The following is a 9,910-nucleotide window of genomic DNA, read 5'->3' on the forward strand; positions in this document are numbered from 1 at the left end:
TCCACCCCTCCCTTTTCCTTTCTCTCTCTTCCCCTCCCACAGCCATGGCTTGATTGGTCCCAGAGACTTAGCCCTGGGCACTGAGGATAGCTCTGTGGCCTCCAGCCTCAGGTGCTAAAAATAGCTCAGTTGTGGAGCAAGGGAGCAATGGCCCCAGATGAGCTGAGCATCCCTCTAGTAGGGGGCTTGCTGGTTGGATCCTGGTTGGGGTGCATGTGGGAGTCTGGAGTCTCTCCTGTGTCTCCCCTCTTCTCACTTAACGACAACAACAACAACAAAAGGCAGAAACAAGGACAGTTAATGTAGGAAAAGATTTGAGCACAGATCGGCACAGGGCCCTCAAAAGATGTTTACCAATACTGCTATTATTATCACTGTTGCAACTTGTTGTTACTGCTACTACTATTGCTATTGCCTATAAGTGTATGATAAGAATAAGAAGTCAGGCCCTGGCCGGTTGGCTTAGCGGTAGAGCGTCGGCCTAGCGTGCGGAGGACCCGGGTTCAATTCCCGGCCAGGGCACACAGGAGAAGCGCCCATTTGCTTCTCCACCCCTCCGCCGCGCCTTCCTCTCTGTCTCTCTCTTCCCCTCCTGCAGCCAAGGCTCCATTGGATCAAAGATGGCCCGGGCGCTGGGGATGGCTCTGTGGCCTCTGCCTCAGGCGCTAGAGTGGCTCTGGTCGCAACATGGCGACGCCCAGGATGGGCAGAGTATCGCCCCCTGGTGGGCAGAGCGTCGCCCCCTGGTGGGCGTGCCGAGTGGATCCTGGTTGGGTGCATGCGGGAGTCTATCTGACTGTCTCTCCCCGTTTCCAGCTTCAGAAAAATTCAAAAAAAAAAAAAAAAAAAAAAAAAAAAAAGAAAGAAAGAATAAGAAGTCACCAGCTCTATTCACCTCTGTGCCTAAATCATGACTCAATTTCACATTTGGAAGAGGGAGGTAGTTAGAAAGCTGAAGAAAGAAGAAAAATAATTTTATAAAAGGTTGTTTTAAAAGAACTATCTGAAACAACATATGCTCTGTCTTAGAAGAGTAGTGGATAGACAAAATGCTGTCCTTACCAAGTAACTCTCCTCTGGGTTTGCCTCACTCATCCTATGACTAATTCAGCTGGCCCATCATGAACTTGCACATTCACTTCCCTCCCCATGTGATCTCCCTTCCAGCCAACTCTTTTATGCCACACTCAACTATGTGATAAGACAATTCTCAGGAATATAAATTGCCTCTCTAGGACACTAGGATACTCCAAAGTTCAAATGACCTAAAATAAAAATAGGTTACATTGTAAATGTGACCACAAATGGCTTAATGGCATCTTCTAAACAAACCACAGAACATATATCAAATGGCATTGTATTTTTCTTCAAAATGAAACGGTATCAAATAGCTTATACATACATCTAATACATCTATAGTTGGCAAATCTCCCTCTTTTCGAGGCCCTGCAAAATTTATCCTTCCTAGTCTTTCAATCAGGGGCTTCTGGTCAACACCTCTGAGCCCTGTAGGACCCTCTCTGCTGAGGTCCATTCATGTGACAAGCACCTAACACATGTCAGATACTGTATTAGGCTCTGGGGAGAAAAGAAAAGATACCATTCTGCCCTCAAGGAGCACAAAATTGAAAGCTCTTCACTTTTGCTTGTGAGAGTCACGAGGACAAAAGAGGGAGGCAGCTCCCCGGTTAGAGGGTGAGAGCGTGTCCTTGTCATTTGTATAATGGGATGGGCAAGAAAACAAACCAGCTTAGTGGGAAAAAAAAATCCCACAGGAGAATCACAGCTATAGTTATCATACGAGTGGCCTTGTTCCAGCTATGAATCAAATTAGTTTTACCAAATTTACTGTTCATTAGTCCCTGGTCCCTAATGGGTGCTTAATAAATATATGTTGAGTAAATAAATGAAAGAAAGCAGAAATCCGTCCCTGAGCCTTAGGAGGTCTCTAAGTATAATGAGACGACTGGGGCCAAGGCAATGTTTCCTGCCAATGCAAGCAGAGGACTACAAATCTAGTCATTCTTCATAGATGCTGGCTATTGGAACGAAGTGGTTATGCAACCATTATCCATGGTGACTACACCTGAGCCCAGCCCAGGACCTGCTGAGTCACAGGATAATCAAATCAGCAGTACGTATTCAAAGGCAAAATTTGGCCATATTGCAAAACCAAGCCGTAAGTATGTGTGTGTGTGTGTGTGTGTGTGTGTGTGTGTGTGTGTGTGTGTATATATATATATATATATATATATATATATATATTTTTTTTTTTTGGGGGGGCGATCCATTAATGACCATAATCAGAACTGACATTTGAGTGACAGCTGGGTAAGTGGCCTTTTCCACCCTCTTATCTCCCCTTCAGAACACTGAAGGCAGCCGGGCGGCCAGGGAGCCAGGGGGCCAAGGCAGGCGTTAGGAGGACAGGCTTCTGAGTGCTACAGGCCTGGACTGGAATCCTAGTTCCACCACTTGCTTTGAGACCTTGGACACAACGCCCAGGACGGGCTAATTACCTGTGTAAAGGAGTTTAAAAACACTACCACACCCCAGTTCTCACAATGATTAAATGAGGTTATGCTGGGAAAAGTCCTCTACATAGTACCTAACACATTTCAAATCACAACACATCCTCTGGTTTTTTCTTTAACATTCAAATTAATGGGGGATAAACAAAGTTACTAAATGAGAGAAGGAAGCTGTGACTGTTTAAGCTGCAACTTTCATCTTATAAAGAAATGGCCCCTCCTTAAAACTTGTTACAATAATTATCTTTCCAAGAAGTTGTTACTCTGCAAGCCGAATAACCACTTGCCAACTGCAGCTCACTTTTCTATGGGACAAGTTGGAAATTTTCCTTTAGTACAAAGCATATTCATTCATAGGTTGCCAAAAGTAATTCTTTGACAACTGGAGGAAGAAATGAATATGTTCTAAAATTGCAGTCCTAGGCCCTGGCTGGTTGGCTCAGTGGTAGAGTTTCGGCCTGGCGTGCGGAAGTCCCGGGTTTGATTCCCGGCCAGGGCACACAGGAGAGGCGCCCATCTGCTTCTCCACCCCTCCCCCTCTCCTTCCTCTCTGTCTCTCTCTTCCCCTCCCGCACCCAAGGCTCCACTGGATCAAAAGATGGCCCAGGTGCTGGGGATGGCTCCATGGCCTCTGCCCCAGGCGCTAGAGTAGCTCTGGTCGCAACAGAGGGACACCCTCTGGTGGGCATGCCAGGTGGATCCCAGTCGGGCGCATGCGGGAGTCTGACTGCCTCCCCATTTCCAGCTTCAGAAAAATACAAAAAAAAAAAAAAAAGTAAAAAACCCCCAAAACTCCATAAAATTGCAGCCCTACTACTAAAATAGAAGAAATAAAGTAACCCAACATACCCAAGTTAGAAAGTTTTAAGACTTTTTGACTAGGTAAAAAAGATAACCAGAATTAAAATTCAGCTGACCTATTAAAGAGAAATAAAATCTATTCAATATTGTTGGTCCAGTAAGTTTGTAAATATGATATACATGTTTGCTCGCTTAGAGTTTGCATTGAGTGTGGGGGACAGGCTGTATGCGGGCAGGGTCATTATAGTCTAAGGCAGGGGTTGGGAACCTATGGCTCGCGAGCCAGACGTGGCTCTTTTGATGGCTGCATCTGGCTCGCAGACAAATCTTTAATAAAAAAATAATAACGTTAAAAATATAAAACATTCTCATGTATTACAATTTATTCATTTTTCTACCGCTCATGTTCATGGTTGCGGGTGGCTGGAGCCAATCAGCTGTCCTTCGGGACAATACGAAATTTTTATTGGATAATGCGTAACATACATGGGTCATTGTATGGCTCTCATGGAATTACATTTTAAAATATGTGGCATTCATGGCTCTCTCAGCCAAAAAGGTTCCCAACCCCTGGTCTAAGGCTTAGTTTTAAGACTAAGCCTTTCCCATCCTAAGTGACTGTGTATCAGAGACTTCCTTGTTGGTATATTGGATTAAAGGTTTTGATTTCTACACTATAAAATGGGGCAGAGGAGCCCATGCTGGAGGAGAGCAGAGAAAGGCCACGTGGAAGAGAGGAGAAGCAGCCAAGATGGCAGAGTGCTGAAGGAGAAGCCAGTTTGTGCAGAGTTAGTACAGAGAGAAGGAGATGGGGAACAGAGGTGAATAAGACTGGTGAGGTAGAGACCTTTGATGCTAGGAAACTCAGATAAGTCAGTGGCTTTGGGAGCCCTGAATGGAAACGGAAGTGTTTTCCCACTGTGTGTATTTCTTGCCCGCAGGGTGCAAGCTAGGATTAAAGGTGATGGCTCACCAGTTTTTGGCTCTGTTGTTTTATTACAGTCTGTCTGAATCAAATGTGAACCTGCATGAGCCAGGCGGCTGTGATGGTGTCCATAGCTACTGGCCTTACAAATATATATAAGAGCTACTCCCTGTAGACAAGGCACATGTTAATTTGTTGTGTTGACCAAGATGTTTTAAACACAAAGATGAACTAGATTTAAATGGAGAGCCTTGCTCTCTTCAGTGCAGCAGATGTAGCACTGTAATACAAAGTAGGTGATGAGAGCTCCTAAGAGGTATAAGAAAAGTACTATAGGCCCTGGCTGGTTGGCTCAGCGGTAGAGCGTCGGCCTGGCGTGCGGGGGACCTGGGTTCGATTCCCGGCCAGGGCACATAGGAGAAACGCCCATTTGCTTCTCCACCCCCCCTCCTTCCTCTCTGTCTCTTTCTTCCCCTCCCTCAGCCAAGGCTCCATTGGAGCAAAGATGGCCCGGGCGCTGGGGATGGCTCCTTGGCCTCTGCCCCAGGCGCTAGAGTGGCTCTGGTCGCAACAGAGCAATGCCCCGGAGGGGCAGAGCATCGCCCCCTGGTGGGCAGAGTGTCGCCCCTGGTGGGCGTGCCAGGTGGATCCTGGTCGGGAGCATGCGGGAGTCTGTCTGACTGTCTCTCCCCGTTTCCAGCTTCAGAAAAATACAAAAAAAAAAAAAAAAAAGAAAAAAAGAAAAGTACTATAGGAAAGGGGAGAGTTTCTGAGATTCTGACTAAGGGGTTGAGGAAGACTTCTACTAAGAGATGACAGTTAAGCCACTAAATTCGAGGCAGAGTACAACTTCAAGAAAGCATGAGGAATAGGGGAGGAGGCATTTCCATTGGATAAAAGATCATACACAAAGAAAACTTGAGTCCTTTATGGGAGACAGTTAATATTACTAGCAGAGAAAAGGGGAGAAGAAAGCTTGGAGAGGTTATTGGTCTTGTGAAAGTTGAAATGGAAATGCAAATTGAATGAATAATGTGCAGGAAATCATTTAAATACTTTTATCTTTATAAGCTTCCTTATGAGAGTTCTTATCCACTGTAGTCTTTGTGAGAAAGTAAGCAATTATTTTTGAGTCATAATTACAACATGGAACAGTGACTGGAACAATTCCTGGGAATCACCTTGTGACTAAAGCACCTATTCAGCAAATCTGTTATCTGCATTTCGCAGGGAGTGGTTTAACAAGCTCATTCCTTAAAACCACAGGAAAAAAGACTTGGCTAAACCATCCCTAAGTTTTTCTTGACTTTGCACAGGAGCTGTCAGTCCTTTATCTGCCTCTGAAATCTTCTTTCCTAGTTGTTTCTGAGGGAGTGGAGAACGTCATTGATTGACTTTTACATATCCTAGAAACAGGATGGGAATCTCTTGAATTTGCACCAGATTACTCATTGAGATCATGCCAGAGAGCCCATCACAGAAACCGACATTCAAAGATGCGTGTCGTTCGTGTCACATACTTAACAACTGATTGTGAGAGTATGAAATTGACTTATTCCTTCCCACCTGTGCAGAAGGATGTCTCTTGGGTAACAATCTGACGCACCAGGAACAACCTGCAGTGGATAAAGATCGCTGGGCTACACGGAGAGCAAGAGCAAAGAGTTGACTGGAAGACAAGCATATTCAGGCTACCTACTAAAAGACCTGTAAAGTTGTATTTTACCAACTTTCATAAAAGGCAATGGCTATATAAAATTGAAAACAATCACCGTGTTTGATTTGACTATGGTGCTTTATGAACTAGTTGCCACCATTTAAGAATAGGAAGGTTTCACTGAAAACATGCGATAACCACCTTTTCTTTTTTTTTTTTTTTTTTTCATTTTTCTGAAGCTGGAAACAGGGAGAGACAGTCAGACAGACTCCCGCATGCGCCCGACCGGGATCCACCCGGCACGCCCACCAGGGGCGGTGCTCTGCCCCCCAGGGGGCGATGTTCTGCCCATCCTGGGCGTCGCCATATTGCAACCAGAGCCACTCTAGCGCCTGAGGCAGAGGCCACAGAGCCATCCCCAGCGCCCGGGCCATCTCTGCTCCAATGGAGCCTTGGCTGCGGGAGGGGAAGAGAGAGACAGAGAGGAAAGCGCGGCGGAGGGGTGGAGAAGCAAATGGGCGCTTCTCCTGTGTGCCCTGGCCGGGAATCGAACCCGGGTCCTCCGCACGCTAGGCCGACGCTCTACCGCTGAGCCAACCGGCCAGGGCATTTTTTTCTTAAAGAATTTGAAGAACTGTTGACACCGGGCTTGTGTTCCTGCTTGGCAACTGCAGACTGTGCCCTTGGCCTGAGTCCCTTCTCTCCAGTCCGCCCCCATAAAACTGTACCTGCCTGGCCTCTGTGGGCATTTGTGTGAGCAATTCTTGAATACTGGCTTCAAAACTCAACCCACAAGTCAGTCAGCACATGTGTCTTAATGGCATTTCTCCATTTTAAATACACAATGATGATTGCATATTTTATATATTAACCAAATCCAATCAGGCAGACTTTCTTATGATTCACTTTCTTATGATTCAGGATTACTTTATAAACATTTATGAAAATAAGACAAAGTGAAACCTGCCCTGGGTGATCAAGAGATAGTGTAAAAGTTTGCAGAACTATGTCTTGGCAGCTCAAACTAGGGTTAAGTCATGTCAGGTTAAACTAAAATTGCACCAAAAGTTTTTCAAGAGAGAAGTATCAAAATGAAGGCACAAATGAAGGTTTTAGCCAAGTGGTCAGCTAAATAGAAGTTTGGAACATATAGACTGCATGTATAATGTATACATATAGCATACATCTACATACATCTACATAGATAATGCACACAAAAAAGATTTGAGGTAAAGTAGTGAAGATGGAGCTAAACAATCATTAAATATTTACATCAACTTGCAGATGAGTCAAATGTTCATTTAAGCATGAGCTCTTAAACCAACAACTGCTTATTTAAATTATTTTAAAATTATCTTACTGCACTCAGTGCTAGATCACTTTAAGAGCAAGATCCCTAGCAGAGAGTCTCTTACATAGCACCCCGCTACGGTAAATGAAAAGAGAAACAGAATTTCCCTGTGAGGTCACGTCACACTGTGAAGCATGAAGTGTTTGCAGTAGGCAAAGTGTCAGAACTGAAATTGCCAGTAAAGATCCTGGTCAAGGCAGAGTGCCGTCTTTTTCCTAATGTGTTCTGCACCCCCCCCCCCCACCCCAAGCATTGTACCTTCTACAATTTCTGTGGGAGAGGATGACAACGCATCATCACGCTAATACTATATTTGTTCACTGCTCCAAAGGACGTGGTGTTAGGCTATCGCAGCCGTGACACAGCTTTCCCCCTATCCAAGGACGTCCTGCGCCCCGCAGGCCAAATGCTCCAGGGGAAGACCGCAGCAGCGGTCAACGTGACCACCTGTCCCTGGCTGTAGACCGGCCGCTCCACACGGATGCTCGGCGATTCCTAGCTCCTTGGAGGAGGAGTCCCCCCATTTAGTAGGTGACGCGGATCCACCACCGAGGCCAGGGCTGCTCAGCTCGGCCGCCGTCGCCAGCGTCTCGAGGCTGAGGTCCCCCAAGCCCGGGCGGGGCAGCTCCAGCGTGGCAGGTCCTGCTCTGGGGGCCTTGGCCTCCTTCCCACGCCTAGAGGCCGGGAGCCCGGGTGCGGGGGGGTGCGGGATGGGGACCCGACACCCAGCGCCGGCGTCCCGGGGCTCCCGCCCCGGCTCGGCTCCTCAAATGTCACCCCGGGCTCACCAAAAAGCGCGTCGAGCTGGTGCCCTGGTCCACTGCCCCCACCAACGGCCCCAAAACTGCTTTCTTCGAGGCTGCCATGAAACCAGCTTCGGGTCGGCGCCAGATCGCGGCCGGCTTCCCGGGGGACGGCGGCTAGCTGAGCAGAAGCGGGCGCCCGGGCAGGAGAGCGAGGCGGCGTGTGACCGCAGAGCGAGCGGCCCGCGCTGCAGGCAGCCCCTTTACCCGCGCGGAGCCGTCTCACTCCGCCCCCGGGCGAGCCCGCCCCGAACGCGTTCCCCGGGCTCCCGGGGCGTGGCAGGAGGGGCGCTGTCTGGCAGGCCGGCCAATTGGCAAGCGCAGAAAGACACTGAGCGTCCGGACAATTAGAGGGCTGCGTGACGTCACGGGGGCGGGGCCTGGGCGCGGCGGGGGCGGTGGCCCGCGCGACACGTCACGTGGGGCCGGCGACCCGGCGGCGGAGCCAACCTGCAGCAGGGCCGGGGGCGGAGGCGGGCGCTGCCCCTTGGCAGGGAGGGCCAGTGGCCCGGGGCAAGGGCACGACCCCACCCGCGCCCGGGGCCTACTGCCTGCGGACGGGTCCTGAAGTGCAGAACTGCTTGTTCTCTTGATGGGCTGTGCACAGGACGCCTTGAGCCGCTCTTGGGACCGACCTGGCCCGGCCTTCCCGCGCTCCCATGCCCCGCCCACCTCCCCGCTTCCCTACTCCTCTGCTTCTCGCCCTGGATGATACCAGTAACCCCAAGTAGTGTCACTTCCAGAAGCAACGCGAATCCCTCACTTTTGTAGGCTTTTCAGGGACAAGGAACGCGGAAGTTCCTTCGGTTTAGCATTTCAGGGAAGCGCTCCAAATGAACCTCCCTAAGTCCCTCAATTGACCGTCCAGGCAGAAAGCACCGCCCTGGCCCGATCCGTCCTTCCTTCTCGCTCGACCTCACTCTGGTGCCTCCTCCGTCGCAGGCCATTTCCTCTCCCTCTCTTCACTGCTCTGGTCGGCAAAGGGCCAGAAAAGGGGCTTTCTCATTTGACCTTGAATTTACCTTGCCAGGATCCTTTCTGGTCCTCTGTTTCAGGGGCTTTCAAACTTTGGACCAAGACCCAGTGTAGCAAATAGTTTACAAAACAGCCACGGGCATGTGTGTCCTCATTCATTCACTTATAATATATATGACAGTTACATATATAAAAATACATTTTCTATATTTATGTAGAGAAGGAAGAAACTTTGCCCTTTAAGCTAGTCTAATGATGAAATCCACATGAGACAGATTAATAAGACAGAATAACTAAATTTAATTACATACATATTGATAGGAAACCCACATACATGAGAGGTTCGCAGACAGAAAGGGAAAATGAGGTCTATATGGCATTCTGAGCTCAGGATGAGGAAAGATGGCTGAGGCTTCAGACGGAGGAGGGCCATTCCCAAAACAATAAGAAGAGCAGATGTGCCCAATTTAGAAGTTTTCCCTGCCTTATAAATACATCATAAAAAGTTATTTCTGATATCTCAAAAAGGGCAAGAAGCACCAGTTTGAATTATATAAGGGAGAGGTAAAAGTTTCCCTGGAGCCCACAGGGTCTCCGTGACCTTGAGCGAAAGATAATTCACATGTCAGAGAAAGACAAATACCATATGGTTTCACTTATATGTGGAATCAAAACGAACCAAACGAACACCCAAAACAAAACAAAAACAGACTCATAGAAACAGAGATCAAATTGATGGTTCCCAGAGGGGAGGGTGATGGGGGGTGGAGGGATGGGTGGGAAAGGTGAAGAGGGGTATAGTCAATATTGTGATAAATTTGCACAGTGTGAAATGATGATTAGACAGTGTGGTGGTCACACTGGAAG

The 9,910-nt window shown here is 48.1% G+C and overlaps 1 protein-coding gene across 3 annotated transcripts in view; it reads right to left on the bottom strand.

Moving 5' to 3' along the window:
• GK (glycerol kinase) overlaps positions 1–8,361 on the bottom strand; it is an 80,879-nt gene extending 72,518 nt beyond the window's left edge. For 2 of the 3 annotated variants that reach the window (XM_066248765.1, XM_066248766.1), the window contains exon 1: positions 8,054–8,359. In XM_066248765.1, the coding sequence (XP_066104862.1) occupies positions 8,054–8,131 (78 nt within the window). In that variant the 5' untranslated portion in view covers positions 8,132–8,359. Of the gene's footprint in view, positions 1–8,053 lie in introns of all 3 variants that reach the window. The other variant, XM_066248764.1, reaches the window with a different exon arrangement.
• Positions 8,362–9,910: the final 1,549 nt, after the last annotated feature.

The sequence above is a fragment of the Saccopteryx bilineata genome, chromosome X, assembly GCF_036850765.1.
Source record: "Saccopteryx bilineata isolate mSacBil1 chromosome X, mSacBil1_pri_phased_curated, whole genome shotgun sequence".
Taxonomy (NCBI): Eukaryota; Metazoa; Chordata; class Mammalia; order Chiroptera; family Emballonuridae; genus Saccopteryx; species Saccopteryx bilineata.